The 18,518-nt window shown below is 36.6% G+C and overlaps 1 protein-coding gene across 1 annotated transcript; it reads right to left on the bottom strand.

Moving 5' to 3' along the window:
- Positions 1-17: 17 nt before the first annotated feature.
- On the bottom strand, positions 18-11,367 carry UBE2L3 (ubiquitin conjugating enzyme E2 L3). The gene is made up of 4 exons (XM_085302757.1): positions 11,347-11,367; positions 10,653-10,748; positions 6,370-6,556; positions 18-2,866 (listed from the first exon to the last, which is right to left on the bottom strand). Exons 1-4 carry the CDS (start codon positions 11,365-11,367, stop codon positions 2,712-2,714), a joined length of 459 nt encoding a protein of 152 aa, XP_085158883.1. The 3' UTR covers positions 18-2,711.
- Between the last annotated feature and the right edge of the window lie 7,151 nt (positions 11,368-18,518).

Raw genomic sequence — 18,518 nt, forward strand, 5'->3', positions numbered from 1 at the left:
AATAAAACCATGCCACGAAGCCTTTGAGAGCATTTTTATTAGGGTAGCAGAATGGAATTGCAGAAAGCCTATACCAGTACTCTTGGGTGTAGTTTCACCAGTATGTTGCTTTTATTTTGAATCTTAAACTGCATGTTAAGAGTTCAGCATGGCTTAGGGAACCAGAGAGAAGGCGAGCTTGATTTCCTGAGTTAACGCAGATCTTCGTACTTTGATATCATTTTTTCTCCCCTCTTCAACTGTACAGTACAGTAACTGATCTTTCTTTTTCAGAGGGCACCTACGAACAAAAGCCATCACTTGGGTTACACATCTTGTAGTTTAGAAATTGAGCTATACAGAACCACCCAGAGAACTGAGAGTAATAATTTCCTTCTATGGGACCTTTACAGACGACACTGGAACGGCTGGTATAGCATCGCTGTGGGCCTGCACGAGTCCAGACCGCATTTCCTTGAATTACGCAGCCCTTTCAGTTCCCTTTCAATGGCATCCAAGTCACGCTGATTCAAATAAATGCAGTATTTAACCTGAGAGGTTTACAACCAGAAAGTATGCTATTTAGTAGTAACGAGGGCAGCAAACTAGTGCTACAGTTTCATTTTTAAATAAAAAAGAAAATGTAGAGAATGCAAGTTTCCATGCCAACAGTCGTGATCAAAGGAACAGAGACTCATTTAAGTATCTGATGCATAAGTTACACACACTTCAGTTTGACAGATAATTTGGCATTATTTTATTATGAATCTGAGTGAGCGTGAATGAAACAAAATCAGTACCAACTTTCTGTAAATGAAGACACAAAGATGTGAAAATTTGGTAATAGACAGTGCTCTCACAAGCCTGAAAACACTTACAAAATGCAAGTTTCCGTAAATAAGGTGAATGTGGTTTAACTTTATTTACCTGCCAAAGAATCTGTCTAAGAACACTTAAACATAAAATTTCTTAGCTCCCTAACTTATAAAAAAAATTTTACTTTCAACAGAGGTGAGGTTCAACAGAGGTGAGGTACTGGGCTGTCATTGTTTACACTAAATCTGAAATCAAAGCTGAATGAGAGGGATGAATGGAAGAAAGAGCAAATATACAAGACATGAAAACCGAGACCTACTGCTTGACATACTGGTTCTGAAATGTCGCAAAGGCAGAGGCTGTATTCAGACTGATTTCAGGAGTACAAATACCCATCTGGATGTGAGGGATTTTCTAATGCAACTTCCTGCACATCAAAATGATATGTACTCCCATACGCTTATGGATTTCTGGAGATAAACCTGCTTGCTCAATAACATGCCCAAATTCTGTGGGAAGGGAGAGGGCGGCAGTTTGACTGTATGGCAGTTTGACTGTAGAGCTATGATCACACTGGAGATTCAGGAGAAAAAGGACAGGCAGCCAGAAGAATAGAGACACAATAAAAGATGCTCAATTCTGAACTGGAAGGGCTTCCTTTAGCATGCATAGGTGTGCCCTGGAGCAAAGGAAAACAGTTCTGCCTGATTAAATTAGAATGATACATGAAGCATTCATTAAATCAGCCAACTTGTGTGTGTATTATTAAAGCACATGAACAGTAGTAGTGAAGTGTACTCTATTACAGTTTATTGCTTAATCCTATCCTCATAATTTCAGTAAGAACTGTACAGTAATTGGATGGGGAAGTGGGAGGAGTGTGCCATCCCATAAAATACAGGTGTTCCATATGCATTCTGATTAAAAAAATCTACTCTTGAGGACTAGCAGTGCTGTCAGATTTAGCATTTAAGTTCAAGATAAATTGTTCTTGGAGTTAAAAAGTCAATACTTTTTGGAAATGTTAATTACTTTGGCACCTCCTGGTCCCCAATTTCTGAAACTCTTCTAACTTGGTTGCAGTGTTGTTCTGTGCAATTTTTCCTAGCTACTCTGCATAGGTACTAAGAACAGAAGTGAGAGAAGTTCACAATCACATTCCACTATTCACTTGCTACAGATTTTTTTCCCCCAAAGTTTTCCAAAAGCAGGACATAAGCAGCATTTTAATTCAATCACGCACACAAAATCTTGGGTTTCCCCGTTTAATAAACATTATTGTAGTAACATCAGCCAGATTTACATAAGACCTGGACATTATTTCTGATTGTTTCTGTGGGGTTCATCTGTTTTTGTTTATTATGTTACAAACTGAAGTTATGGGGAACTTGCAATAAGTCCCACAAAGCACAGTGCAACATTTAAAGAGAAAAGTAAACAAAACTGCCAAACACTCAATCATTTTCTGCCAGAACTGGGATAATTTCTCTAAGACATCAGCTTGGGGAGGGGGAAAAATTCAATGAAGAATTAAATGAACTCAAGATAGTGGGAACTGCAAGGAAAAAATAAGAAATGACAGCCATAACCTTTTCAATTTAAGGGCAGAATATAAGTCTAAGATATTTTTGATAAATTCTGACAAGAAAAAGAAAACAGCATACTTTAAAGTATATTGAAGCAGTGATTTTTAAACAAAGAAAGCAGAACTAGAACATCTTAAATTTTTAATCCTTTCTTTACAGGTTACCTAGCCCACTTTTGATTAAGAAAACTGTAGAAAGTTAGTAACAGCCACAAGTTAACACCGAAAGGTGGCACTTGTCAATTTTCCATAGAGTCCTGCTTTACGGGGTGTCTGAAATGCACTGCTCCGATCTTCTATCATACGTTGCTGACATCAATTGTGTCAGATTTTAGTCCACTGGTCGCTTTTCACCATATTTCTTTGTAAACTCTTCAGCATTCTTACAGAATTTTTTACGGTCCTTAGAGTATTCTTCAGCTAGGTCAGCCCGAAGGGGATGCTCGGGCTGTGGATCATTCACCAGTGCTATGAGGGACTGGATTACTGTCAAAAAAAGTATAAATATTGTCAGACACTAACACAGTTAATTTTTAAAATCAAGACGTAAGCAATATGTCCCAATAATAGGAGAACTTAAACTGCATTTAAATACATCCCTATAAATCTAAGGTCTTTAAAGAGCGGACCAATACATGGAATAAACAAGCTATAGCAACACACCAAGCTTTAGTTTAATAACAACAGTGAAAAAGCAGCAGAAAACCACATTTGAAAACTAAATCAACTTCAGTACTGACAAAAGTGAACTACACATTATTTCCTGTGTAACTGGAATTCCATCAATGATATATTCTTTATATGGTTAAGGAAGAAACAAAGTTTTACAGACAAGCTCATCTAAAACAGATTTGGTAAAGCTGGCACCAGAATTTTCCTCACTACAGGTTTTTTCCTAACATCTGTCACAGTGTTGCAGGGGTAACTGGGCTTGCTTTTGGTAATGGTTTCTTAAGCTTTATCTATAACTCTCCTCCTATTATTCTAACAAGTACTTCCAAATACATCTGCTACCAGAGAGATACYGGGTAACTAGTATACTGGTTTACACAAATGGGTAAGAACTGCATGATGCTTTTTGCCCCACTGTCTACAACTATTCATCAGCATTCCCATAATGCTGTCAACGGAAACGTCATTCTTACATTATCTGAACTATACTTCACACTATGCAATGAACCTCGCAGGCTGCAGTGATTATTTCATGCTGCATTTTTCTCACGTATATTCCCATGACCATCTAAAACTGAACTGGTTACAAAAATCATGAGTCCTCGTATCCAGCCATTAAAGGCATTACGTGTAACCGGACACCTCTACAGCACACGGGTACATGGAAAAAAAGTATCCTACTACCTGACATTATTAATAAATTCCATCTGAGATATGGTTGTGGTAGGCAAAACAACACAGCAGCACCCCACGACTTYTTAAAGCAAGGATCCCCAAACTCGGTTAACTTTATGCCTTCCTCATGAGAGCCAGCTGCCTTCTCGTGAACTTGCGCGAAACGTGGGCAGCCACCACGGCCAGCAGCAAGGCGCTCCCCAGCCCAGCCACACCGCAGGGAAAGCTGCGGTCCGCCACTTGTTTTGAAACTGCTATGTACCTGCTTACCTGGGTTCTCCCTAGCTTGGTAATGTAAGTTCTTATAATATTTATTGCTGCTAGGATACTGGAGGGATGTCTTGTAGAGTACGTATTTTTCGGGGCTCTTTCCCACCCTTACGTAATGGGAATGGGGTATGGTACTCAAAACAAATACTCAAAATCCAGAAAAGTAAGCTTGACGATCTGTAGCTGGGAGGATGCTGAGCTCACATATTCTTACAAATCAGAGTTTAAACTGTAATCAAACTATATAAGTAGCACTGGCACTAGCTTACTTCACAGTAACTCGCCAGTCCTGTACCTCTGACAGTTACCATATTAATGATTCCTTACAAAACTAGTATCAATATTGCATGCGACAATCCCTTTTCACTCAGTAAAACATGCTAAAACACCATAGAAAAAGTATTACTGTGTTATTAAGGTAATCTAACACACAACTCAAAAATCAGCATCGTTGTAACACTAGTTGTCCCAATAGGCACGGCATTTTAAAACTGTACCGTTATAACAGTCTGCTTTAGTATTAAGCGTAAACTGATAAAAAGCACAGTTATAGTATACACATTTAGCACGTATAAGGTTAGGGAGTTAATGACATATGATGAACCTGATCTTTCTATTTCCTGACACCTGATCAATCAAAAAAAAGTCTTAATATTGTACTAATAATGTTGTGTTATTTCCTTTAAAAAGCCCTAAGAGGCAAATAGACTGAAGTTTATCTTTCAGTGAAGAAGAGTTTTGGATAGAGGAACAGACACTTAAGCCAGACTGTTAGTATTTTGTTGTGGCTTTGYGCAAAGATGAGGTAACAACACCAGAAACTGAGATGACTTCTTGAAGAAAGAAGAAAAACAGACAGATGAAAGGCCRCAAAAGAGAAAAACTAAGGTCTGTAATATTTTGGTACCTGTGACTTGTTACAAATTCTGATTTTAAGACAGCTTTTATGCCCTTCTTCAGAGAGGATTTTGCTACTTTTCAGTGAGAACTGACTATTTCCACAGGCAAACAGTTGCCTCAGCAGCTCCAGCTGATGCCAGCTTGCATTTCAAGCTAGGCAGAGGTGGTATGTCGTTCCTTTACTTAACTAGAGAAGGCAATACACAAATAAGACTAAGACAACGGCTACATTTTTAATGTAAACCTTCTACACATTGCTCTAGTTTCTTTCCTCCCAGGGCTCTATCTCTGGTATAATCTGAGATAAATTAACTACAAAACATAAGATCTTCACTCACTTATTTTGAGTTTAGCAGACTCATGTTGTTTTCCCCATCCCCTTTGCATTCAATCATCATTTGCTCTTTCCCAAGCAAGTAAAGGAATTTTCTTATTTTGTTTCTGGGGCAAGATTATTGTGAAAAATCTAGTAAGTTTTATAAGCATATAGAAGTAYACAGAAAAGAAATCCTAAGTACAGTATTGTTTACTATCAGGAATACAATTCAAGCGAAAAAAAAAAAAAAACTTAAAAAAGGGTCTGGGAGGAAGGATGTATTTTGTTTTGCAAAGCAAGATTCTTCAGTCTCACTACAACTTTTACCCTGGACTAAACTGCTACTAATTTGGACTCCTAATATTATCCTTGTAATTATTGCAGGAACGCTCACTGGTTTTGTAARTACAATAAACACTGAATATCAAACTAATTGCATCTTCTAAAAAACATGGATTTCTCAGCACAAAAATTATTAGAAGAGCAACAGAAAAAACCTATTGAGATCACAGCCTCAGTCTACCCACAAATCCAAAGAAACATTTGTCTTTAAAATATTTAAGTTCTTATCCAATGATACACCATACAGTAAGCTTCACAGCAGCCATCTTTTAAGAACTAAGGGTTAATTTGTGTTACGATTTCAGTTTTTGTTTATAGCTCCCCAGTTATTTCAAACCAGATGTTGAATTCACTAAGCCACATTGCACAGATTATAAAATACAGAAAGCCCTGGGGTTTTAGACCCTCTCTTTCAACCAGAAATGTACCGAACTTCTCTAGATTTTAAAGTCACTGCTTTAAAAGAAACACAAAATACACCCCCACACAACAACCAGAAATGATTTTTTTTTTCTTTAATATGTCAAGGAAATTATTTTAAACTCKTCAGTCATTAAGAGTTTTGAGGTTTCCTGTAAGCAGAAATGCCACTACAGCAAGATACCAAGAGYGTCACTACCTTATGTTGCAATGGCAAAATGAGATTCTAAGAGCTGCACATTGTGCTCAAAAAGTGTGATTCATGATGCAAACCTTGTAACAAGTTATACAGTAGGAAAGCTGTAACCAGATGACAAGCTGAAACTGCTATTAGTTTCAAACACACAATACTAAGTTTCTCAATATCAAGTTCTTTCTCCACATGGAGTCCTACCTTGGTCAGTTTTGGTTGCTGGCTTCCAGTTTTCAGCACTAATTACTGGCAGACAAACCTGCCCCTTTTCATCGATATTAGGGTGATAGATCTTTGTTTTAAATGTAATCTTAGGAGGTTTGAATGGATATTCTGCTGGAAAGTTGATTTCGATTCTGAAGGCTCCTTTGTCATATGGAGGATTGTCCTGCAATGAGAAGACAGAACATCAAAAATCTGGTATATTCTAATGGATACAGCTTAAGCAAACACACTCTACAGACTTCAATCTATAAAAAGATCTTTTCAAGGTACTTTTTCCCAAGGCAGACCGYCATGTCTATATGTCAGGAAACATCATAATCAGTTTGCCAAAGGAGAGGCAATAAAGTTTCTACAATCTCTGTATTCACCTTGGAAAAAAGCAGATTACCATTGTTCTGAAGGTTGGCCAACATTTCCGCTGGTAAGAAAGCATCCAATCTCATTTACTTTGTGCTCAGGGTCCTAGCTAGTAAATATTTTTATTCACAATTGAGTATTTCAAAAACTTTTTAAACGCTTTCTGAGATACAAACAGGAAACCTGACAAAGAAAATTGGTATCTCTAAACCTARTTATTCTGTGTGTCTCACAACACGGTCGTACAACAGCAAAACAATTTCATTTGTCAGACTACCCTACATGTTCTGAGAACCTTTTTGCTCTAGCTGACTGCATAAAAATTTGCTGAGCATTCATTTGTACTAAAGATAGATATTCACTGCATCTGCTGATGAGAACATTCTGAATTTGTATGCAGTTTTAGCACCAACTCTTATCAGACCGTTTTTGAAGGAGATGATGAGAGGACTGTGAAGTAGACAAAGTAATTCTTCACGCTGAAACGGGGGAAAAAAATGCCCAGCATCTCATTTAGAAAACCTGTTTGCCTATCAATATCKTTTCAAATGCTTAGCAGTAAAAGCAAGCCAGAAGAAAAATAAAACAATTGCTACTTCTAAAGTTTATAAAAATATCATTTTGCACTGAAAACACTAACTATGGCATGAAGCCTTTCCAAACACTCGAAGTGTTCCTCGAAGGAAGGAACAAAAATCAAAGCTTCCAGTTTGTATAAATTATAATCATACACATTCTCCATTACCAAYCAGACTACTTCCTTCAGTCAAAGTCATTTTGCAAGTTGGAAGAGTTTACCAATATTGGAGGGAGGTGATTTATATCGAAATGTTATTCAATAGATAAGTTTAAATTTTAGTTACATCCATATGGAAAGTCTGCTTGTGTGATTCTAAATAATTTCAACAATTTTTGCAGCCAAATGAAGAGGTAAAGTGGCTTAAAAAACACTTTTCATCCAAGTAACCCTAAAAATTTTGGAAGTTTAAGAAAAAAAACTTTTTGGTGGCAGTGACAAGTTAAGCAGCTACTGCCCTCTTCTCTCACTAGTTACTTGTTTCTACCCCCATCACATGCAATAATTTGTGAAGATGTTCAGTGAATTGATAAAGGAATGGATCTGACTGAAAAATGTCTATTTTCTGCTCAACTCTTTCAGGCAGAACAGTTCTTCAGTATGGTTCAGCAATAAATTGAATATAAAATGCATKTAAAGGGGTTGCTCATCATTTCAACAGAAGAAATATAGAATTTTCAAGCAATTTGTTTCTGATCATTCCTGTTGTATTTACTCTGACACTGAAAAAGGAACAGAGTCAGAATTACAAATATTGAAACAAAAACAACAAACATTTCCTTTGTGTTTACCTGGAGTATTTTCACTCGGCAAAATTCTGTCCATAACAAGCAGTTTTAAAGCGAGGTGAAATTTTCAGAACAACAGTATGTCTTACAAGGACAAGGGGCCTGAGGTAGATAGACACCATTTGTTTGATTTCAACACCAAACAAGACTATTTTTAACATACAGAATACAAACTACCTTATTCCATAATTTAGACTGGGCAAATGAGTTTTATAACAACCGCACATGAAATGACAAACTATCTCCAATTTGTTTTTCAACTGAGCAAATACTTTTCCTTAAAAACTAACTATTGCTCTGAAGGACGTGTTACCTACAACGAGGATAGCAACTTTAAAAATAGTATCTTTCACAGTAATTCTATATGMGCACTACTCAATACATAGTTAAAATGAAACCTTCACTATAACTATGAATTATTTTGGCCAGCCTTTTAGAGTTTAATAAGCAGTAACTGATTGGTCCCATGAGAATATGAGTAAYTTGTCATTAAATCTTAAACAAGAACATTTTCTAAATTGGATACAACACGTAACACTTTAAAAGCAAGAACTCAGCATAAAAAACAAAATTTTCAACCAGCTTGTATTTTCCATTTTTAAATCATGAACTCCAGTAGTGCAATAGCTAGAAAAAAAATAAGCTAAGAAAGGAAACACCATTTATAGCATATCCTCCAAATAGTAACCCATATTACTCTTCAAACAGGTACATCACTTAATAAAGTTAAGTACTACAATAAATATAGATTTCAGGACAAAATTCCCTCTTAACTACACTGATAGTGAATTTAAGGCTAAATTTATGCCCTTGTACATGGCATAGTATAAATCAAAAGGCAGGTATGAAACCTGCAGTGCTGTTTAATAACACTTGCAAGGTCCTGAACGTCTGCAAAGCAAATATTAAGCTCATATTCTGGTGAGCTGAAACTTTGTTAAAAATAGTTGCCTACCTGTACACCACTAATTTTAACGAGAATAATCATATACATACATACATACATATATATATATATATATATATTTATTTTAATCAGACAGCAGGTTATTTTTACCTACCTTATACCACTTCAAAGTAGCATCAAAGCAGTAAACTATTAAACATGAACCACAAATATCAGAGTGGCCTATAGAGGGTATTGTGTATGAGCTATGTAGGAGCAATGTCAGATTTTAGTGTCAAATCYTGCTTCCTTTGTCTGCAGGTGCAGCCTCAAACCACACAAAGCCATTACTTGAACAAGTATAAGCAAGCAGAGTAAACTCAATCTGTTGTTCTACAGTATTTCTGGTTCAAAGGCCTAGCAAGCATCTCAGTGGAGTCTGCACGATCCAAGTTCAGGAATAGTCTTCAAATAACAAAGCAGAGGCACTGGCAAATCAACGTTTCAAAGTCTTACAAAAAGACAGATTTACACTGGTCTCTCACTTTAGGCACAACCCAAGAAAAAGCAGAACTGATGACCTACTAACATGACTTCTATTTTCACAGACTCAGAGGTAGCTCGTGCAGTGAAGCAAGCACGGGACATGCTAGTGGAAAACAACGGAGGTAAAAATCCAAGCGACTTCAGCCAAGAAACAAACAGACCAGATTCCTGCTTTCTCCATTGTAACAAATCCCTCTCAAATTGAGTAATACAGTGGTTATCTACTTCTATTAAACATTCTTTTAAAAAAAACACAACGCTTTTTGTAAACTTAAAATGCCCTTTGGCATTAATTCGTGCCTTACTAAAGAGATCTGCTTCACAGAGTTCAGTTCTGAAAATCCAACCTTTTCTTTGCATCCAGCTTTTTCCAATGTTCAATTTTGTCCTTGAAAAACTGTATCCATTGACTCAATTTCTAGTCAATTAGAAAGAAAAATCTATTAAGGAGTAAATGTAGTATTTCATACCTCAGGCTTTTCCCTATGAAAACACAGATCTGGTAGCTTTAGCTTGGTGTAATAAATCACAAACTGCATTTGCTTCCCCCTCCATCACCTCTCCCAAGTAACCTAGTGTCATCACTGAGGCCACAGCCCTGGCCAGCTGCGGCTGTTTGCTGGACCAGGCCTGCAGTTATGAACCACCCAAGCAGGTATTTGTCAGAGAAGACTAGAATCCGTTTCAATTACCTACACRTTTTTCTTCACACTAGCTATAAGAGACACCCAGTAACACTATCAGACTTCGATAAAACAAAATACACAAAACTCTCAAATACAATATTTGCTCAAGATTATACAAGGAAGTCTAAATAGAGCCAAGAATTAAATCCAGGACTGCACTTCACTACCCAGAGTACAAGGTCCTAAAGACCTTCGAGGTGCTGCAATATTCTCTGTAGAAACTTATGTTGTATTTATAAACAACTGGCATTTGCAGAAACTGTAACTCTGAGTGTCAGGCTTCATAATAAAAATAGCTTGTCAGAATGCAAAGATTATATACGGTCACCTACAATGCTACTAAACTGTGGATTCATATGATACAAATGAAATGCAGATCATTTTAAAGCTCATTAGAACAAGTAGTAGTTTGTACTCACAGGAACAATAAGCCCTTGCCAGGTCAATAAATTAGCTTCATCAACCTGGATATTACGGAAGTTTTTCATTCCACATTTGCGGATTTCTTCAAGCTCCTGAAAAGCAAACAAAGACATAAGTGGAAGTTAATAACAAYAGTGCGCAACATGCTCATATTTATCTATCAAAATGCTTGGAGAGGTCATCACGGGTTTCTTTAAACAACTTGTGGTTTCAGAAGTTGCAATCCACACAATTAAAAAAAGGAAATTTTACTTCTCAAAGGTATAAAATATCTGAGGCAAGATATTAAAAAATATTATTTACTGATATATCACAATGATACCAAAACACCTTGTTAATAATCTCTTATAGACAAATATTTTTATTTCTACTTTTATTGTGTTAAAAAATATCTTACATCTAGTATTCAAATCAATGTCTTTGGTAACAGACTTTGATAATTCTGTGAAGCACAGAAAGCACATTGTAGGACTTCTCTACATGTGCAAATAAGTGGTTTAGAGGAATTATTTATATTAAATTGTTCATTTAAACACATTGATAAAGTCACTGAACAGACCTATTATGTCAACTGAAAACTAACAAATTCCTGTATAATCAACTAAAATTYATGCAAAACCAGAACAATATTAATCTAAGCCAAAACAGCCTTACCAATCATTCAAGTAGACACATCCTTCCGTTTCCTACCTCAAAGTTAACAGTGATCATAAGCACACCTCTCTATAGCTGTATCACACTTGAATAAACTACTTGTATGAAGWAAACACCTTTCTATTCAGAAACCACCAGGCAAATCATTTTTGTTCCAGAAACCACCAAAACAAATAAAGCCTATCTTTATACTTAAAACAATGTACAAGCACAAGTGTAGTAACTGTTTTTTCAGATTAATCACCCTAAAGCTGTAAGACCAAAAAATAAACACCCCAAAGCTCCATCTCTTTTCATAATAATAATTGTCCTTTGCTCTTCACTTAAGAATCTTATCTTTAAAGTAAATTCAAAAGTCATCCACAGTGAAATGTAAAACTTTCTCAGTGATTTCAAACTGAAGCACATGCCTGTGTGTCTACTCCCATCAGGAAAAGCGTTGCTGACACAGCAACACTGCGGCACTCTACCAGYAAACTGCTCTTCATGTGGGTGCAGTTGTATTTGCAAAATCAGACTTTATATTATGGTAAAATCACAACCTGCAAGCCAAGGTACTACATATTGGGGGGGGGGGGGGACCAAAAACAAAAACAGATTTTCTGGTGCAAGTGCTCTAGTGTTAGGGATTTTTCCTAAATTGTTTTATATTCATCATAGATCAAACCTTTCCACACCTGACTGGCAACGTTTTAATACTTGCAATAGTCTCTAGCATAAACTTAGCATCATGCTAAAATGCAAAACCCAAAGGGAACGCAAAATTTCCAAACACATATGAAGGAATAGAAAAATCACGTGGCAGCCATGCAGCAGAAGACAGACTTCTACATACCCACCCTCTGCAATGATGGAAGAGGGCACACACCTAGAACACGACAGTTCAACCCTTGAAGTCTTTGGTATTGAAACGATGGCCAATAAAATCACGACATCAAAAATGACTGTTTAGTCTAGACCTATGGATTAATCTCAAAACTCCACTGCAGTTAGATTTATGCAGTATCACAGCAAAGTCCTGTTTGTCTTTGAAAAAGTAAGATAACTCTAATGCAGGAAAACATACAAAAACATACCAAAATCCCATAAAGCACATTTACAGTGATGCAGAATAACTCAAACATTTAAAAGAAGATAACTTTTCTTAATACAGAAACAAGACAGCATTTACAATCACTGAAACYACAAATCTACACGTGCTTTACACCCGGCTTTGGCTGCTCAATGCACCAAGCACCCGCTCAGGAAGAGCCCGACTAATACAAAACTGACTTTTTCCAGACAGGGTCGGGATAGTAACTCACTCAAACCAGCATTTTCAGGGGCCCACTTTCCACACATACAGACCTGTTAAGTCCTAGCAAACCGCTACTCTACAGGGCATAAAAGGGAAAAATCCCATTCCACGCCAGATATAATGTATCAATCATCACCAAAAAAAATAAGCTAAATTAACCAGTATGTATTTAAGCATGAATAAATATGCACTACCAGTGCCTTCTTTTTAAAAGAAGGAAAGGAAAATGGATTATTTTAAGTATTTTCTAGTCATTATATTAAAAACGTATTATGCATATTGCACAAATCCTCCCGTAACGTCTCAACAGGGGTCCAACTTCCATGCAGTAGCTTTTATTACAGGTTCTGATGATGGTATYGTACAGTTCCTGGTCCGAACAACAATTCGGCACACACAGATAAATGGTGGCTTACAAGTCTGTAATTCAGGTATATTATTAAACTAATAAAATAAATTAGTAAAGCATGGCTTCATGTTACTAGAAAACTGAACCTTTACATTTCAGTAAGTAAATTCACGTTAAAAAAATGTTTTGTTTACAGCGATGCCAGATTAAGAAATGCAACAAGCCAGCACAGAGACAACTGCAAAATTTAGAACTTTGTATCAAACTAAAGACAAATTCAAATAAATATACAAGTTGCTCCCTTGTTTCCCTGAAGCTCACCATGTGAAAAAGGGAATTAAAGAGTCTAGAAGACACTACACTAGACAGCTACCAGGAAACTAGCTCAGAACCTTCTCCCATCTAAAATGACACGCGAAACCTATGTAAGAATTCACTTTCAAAACCAAAAAAGTGGCAATTACTGCAACGCATCACAACTATATTCTGTGCTTCCTTCCTGGGTTCTGTGGTAGTAATTGACAACTGTTTTGTTTTTCTGTCAATCGACAAAACCCCTAACAGAGATCTAACTGCCCCAGAGCTACAGAGGTGAGCACAGCTGGAAAGCACTGTTCAAAGGTACTGTTAAAAGAGTGAATGAGATGCTGAATACCTTCACACAGCGCAGAGATTAAAAGCTATTCTGCATTTAGCGTGGGCTCGAACAAGTCTAAGGGACAAAAATTACTTTATGAGGTAAAGGGATGTAGTGCAGATATTTATTTTAAAATAAATCTTAAGAGCCTAGGCAGACAGTAAATAGATTAGTTCCTATTCTTGTCCTCCACCCCTTAATTTTGTTAAGTAACATAATTAAAGGAGCACTGAAGGAGTCTGTCTAATGGTTAGAAGACTGACGTAAGAATTTAAGTCAATATTTCATTCCTTGCTCTGTTATCAATCTCGCACTGACTTTGCTGCATTACTATCCCCATTTATAAAATCGAAATTTCTCCTTATTTCACAGGGCTCTCTTGGGACATAGCGTTTGTAGTTTGGACATGTTCACAYAAAGTGAAACACACAGCACAAAGTGGGGAAAACATTGTTTCAGATGTATTTTCTGATCTTTAAGTAGAACATTGAAGAGAGTCATAAAAGTATACACTGTCTTTCCCTCGTACAATCAATAAGTACTTAAAGTTTTGATTTTCAATACTGATAATCATTTGTGCTGTTCATAGCAAAAATTAAATGTTTGAAATTAAATAGTAAAGTAAATGGCATCATCTTAAAATACAATATATATTTTAAAAGGCATTTAAGCTACCACACTTGTAACTAAATCCATAGTTTCTCTGATTTTCTAATTATTTTCAGAATTCCCAGTTCCTGCCCATTTATGACATTTCACACAAGACTACGAAAGCCGATTTTGGACACAATCCTGCCCATACATCATTCAAAATTTGATACTTGTCAAAAAAAGGCTAAAAGCTACATACGAAAAAGCAGTGAAGATAAGYACTCATAAGAGCTTAATCCAAGAATTATGGAAATAAACGTAACAGCTCACACTGACTACCATAAATTCTGCATCAAGCCCAAAACGCTATTAAATACACAAAGAAAAACCTCTACAGAAATAACTCTAAACTGAAGTTATCTACTGTTTACAGTCTATGTTTACCTGTTTAGAAACATATTCCCTAGGAGAAATGTGACAAGTTAAATAGGCCCCCAGACACTAGTAATGAGCTGGCCAATTTCTATTTTGAATCTCATACTCTAGAGAGAAATGTTAAAAAAAAATTGGAAAGAACGTAAACATTTCTTAGATTGATTATAGCCCTCGTAACTGCTATTACTAAGTTTCCACTGAGACATTGCAATCCTGTATATTCACCTGCCTTTTATTTGCTGAGTAATTCTCCTTTTTGGCAAAGTATCTTCATTTGATCTTTACTCAGAATTATTTTCTTAAAATTTTGATTAAAAAACCTCCTCTTCTCAATTCTGAGTTTCAAAAAGGGAAAATGAATCAGTATTCTCACATCTATATATGGAAAACATATAGTASTCGAAACCAGCTGAAATTCTTATTTCCCACATTACTGAGAAGCAGTGTTTGGATCAATCTGAGAATATTTTTCAAGTTTCAAATTGTTCAAGTCTCATTTATCTGGGATGGTTATGCTGCTGGCACGGCCGTGGCCCAGTGCAAACTGCATGCCATCTACAAGAGGCACCTGGGTGTGGCTTTGTGTTTGCATTTTATCATGGAGTTCAATAGTTGCATAAATGTTTAACTATGCAATTATAAAAGCAGAGTGAAAACAGTAAAGATTAAAATAATTATCTATATACTTTATATACAAGATATTATTTACTCTTTAAATCTATTTTCTATTTGTAACATTAAGGACGCTTTTTTAACTCTTGAAAGCCAAGAAATGAAAACATAGATCTTACAGAAATCTTGTTTGGTCATACTGCAGATCAGCAGAGAAGGAAGCAGTCCCAATCGTGGGACGAGACAGTCTTCTTGAACAGCACTTACAAAAACATGTATTCAAACTCCATCTCAATACATAGCAGCCTTTTACTAGTCTAATAAAATGGAAGTGCAAGTATTATGTATTACTACTCTCATATCAAATACTATGACTATCCAGCACTTAAATACCCCTCCTTTTGCAACTACCCTCTGCTGCTCCACATATTATTTACAGCTTTTCAGTGCAACTGATCTTACATGGAAACTGCTCGTTTTACACTGGTGGGTGGCAACTGTGAACTGAATTTCATCAACTCTCCTGGCACTTCTTCTGGAGACCTATGTTCCCAATCATAACTGTTCGGAGATTTTATGTGTTTGAAAAGAAACAATCCTGACGGAGGAAAAAAAGCATCATTGTTATCAGTTATGGCAAAATAGGTCCCTTAAAAGAGAAGGTTCCTCTACCTTCCCAAATACAATTAGACTTTGTATTTGCCTGCTTTTCTCTGAGAGATTGTCCCTAACAACATGTCCTTGACAGAGGCTGCTTTATTCTCACCTCTCACATTTCATGAGGAGTTGAGATCTGACAACTGTGGCTCTTGTAAGAGATCAAAACTCCACCTCAAATGTTGTGTGGGATATGATTCATTAACTATGCTTATTTCACATTTTCACTATTCTAGGTGTGTGTCTGGAAATGCTTGAAAACACAGCAGAGAAAACTTCAGGTAGACTATTTAATGGTATAGAGTTTTGCAAAAAATAGGCTGTAAATAAGGTCTTTGGCCTAAAAAATATTATTTGCTCATATATAGTCTAAGATAACAACATAGAGCCTTAAGCCTATTATAAACTTGGCTTAACATTTGAAATTGAACTGTGCAATAACATAGTTTTTAATACTTATTCCCCAAGGAGATTTGCAAATCGAAGATACACATAGCTCCTACAATCTGAGAAAGGATATCCATTTGCATTTGTCAGGTGGAAACAATACTCTTGCTCCCAGTTTTTTACTAGAACCAAGCACTTCTAGGCAGGCAGCACGTTATTATGAACTTATTACATCCAGTCTCTCGGTGCCAATGTAATTAATACAAATAACCAAGATGCATGATACGTGCCCAGAGAAGAATTCCAGTACTTCAAAATGTCTGCAAGACTTTAAAATCACTAATCATTCTATGACCCTGAGAAAGAGACATCATAGACACTTTTGTTTTTTAAAACCTCAACAGCGACACACTTCAAGATGTCATTTTTTGATCTGTGAATTTCACTTTGGCATTTCAATAATGGTATTGAGTTGATATACATGTGAGTTAGGACCCACAAGACTACAAAACATCTTGCTGCAGCAATCCAGATTGCATCATCAGGATTCCAGTTCTAGGTTGTTCCTACTGAGATGAACGGCAAAGCTCAAAGCGTGTTGGGCTGGCTCTGCTCCACAAAAGGAACCCTCGTAGCTGCTTGTTTAATAATCTTTACAAGTCATGTTGTCTGGCATCTCACAGCTGTCGAACTTGCTTTTTTTTTTTTTTTTTTTTAAAACACACTCCACAAACAGAAGACAATAAAAATGAAAGTAAAAATGTTAAGAGGGAAGTTATCAATGTCTCCTTCCTTCCTACACCACTCCCTCTGAAAAGCAATTGCCACACTGTTCTTCTAGAAAAGAAACAGATAATGATGTCAAAACCCACAACGTTTTAATGATACTTCATTAACAGGCTGCAGCACTAATTGTAACATTTAAAAAGTGTAGTGGAATGATATGAGCTGGGAGTGGGGAGGCAGAAGAGCAAAAGGTATTGCAGATATTAAGGACAATTTTTCTTGTCTTCTAGATTTTTAATGTTATATTTCAAGCTGTTAATATAATTTATAAATAATTATTTCTTTTTCCAAAACACTAGTAACGTGCTTCTGAACAACTAATGAGCTTTTCAAAAGAGGCAAAAAATCTGGTCTTACAAAAACATAACCTAAAGAGTAGTCTACTGCCTGAAACAAAGGGCAACCTTATTTGAACATGAAGCAACAGATACGTTGATCATGACACTAAAGCTCTGACAAAAAATGACAACTATCAAGAATGAAATTAAAAAAAGAATGCTGCATCATCAAGATCCTTAGGGACATTTAAATGTTTACCCCTACTGATTTTATACATATGAATGATTCTGCATACAATGTATCCTACTATTAAAATTTTAATTTCTATATAACATTTTAAACAGCAAAATTAGCTTTAAGAAAGCAATACTGAACTATTATTTTCTTTTAAAATGATGGAGGTATAACAGTTAATCATGTATCTGTACAGTTTGAACTTAACTTCAAAACTCGCTACCTACACATCCTAGTGAAACCCCATCCCCAGCAGGGGGTCTACATGCTTGAAGACAGTTGTAAATGTAACATTACAAGATTAAACTTCACAGAACCACCTGTACACCTGTCAAATCCTAGTGCACGGCTACGCCGCACCCCACAGGGGCAGGATTTCCAATAAGGTTAGAAAACTGTCTGACAGTTACAGGGTCTTTCCACCCACATTTCAGAGCACTAGCCTGTAAAGTTCATTGACTTATGGTATAGGCACTTTACATGCAAATATTGTAGGCTATTGCCATAGAATTTTACAGATGACTGAGTTTTATACCCCTAAGTATGCACGTCCTAGGCAAATTCCACTGCACGCAGTCTGTGATGCTAAACGATAATAATGTACATAAAAAACTTGCACGCTTCGAGCACAACGGTTATCATTCTCTTTTTGAGCAATGTATTACTCCTCAAACAAAACAGCGAGAAACACAACAGCTTCAGCCCAAACAGTATTTAGAAATAAATTACATATTCACCAAGCCCAAACACTTGAAGCTGAGTTTACGTTAAGAAAAATATCATCGAGGCCTGGGAACAAATAAAGCGCCGAGGACAAAAACATCGCGACGCTCGGAGCGGGGCGAAGGAGGAAACTCCTGAACCCAGGTCCACGTTTCAGCCTGATAAACCGCTCCCTCCCGGGGGAAGAGGTCACGCTCGGGAGCGGGCGAGCCGCGGGGCAG

This window comes from Rhea americana, unplaced genomic scaffold, assembly GCF_003343005.1.
Source record: "Rhea americana isolate MKP2758 unplaced genomic scaffold, rheAme1 scaffold_191, whole genome shotgun sequence".
Taxonomy (NCBI): domain Eukaryota; kingdom Metazoa; phylum Chordata; class Aves; order Rheiformes; family Rheidae; genus Rhea; species Rhea americana.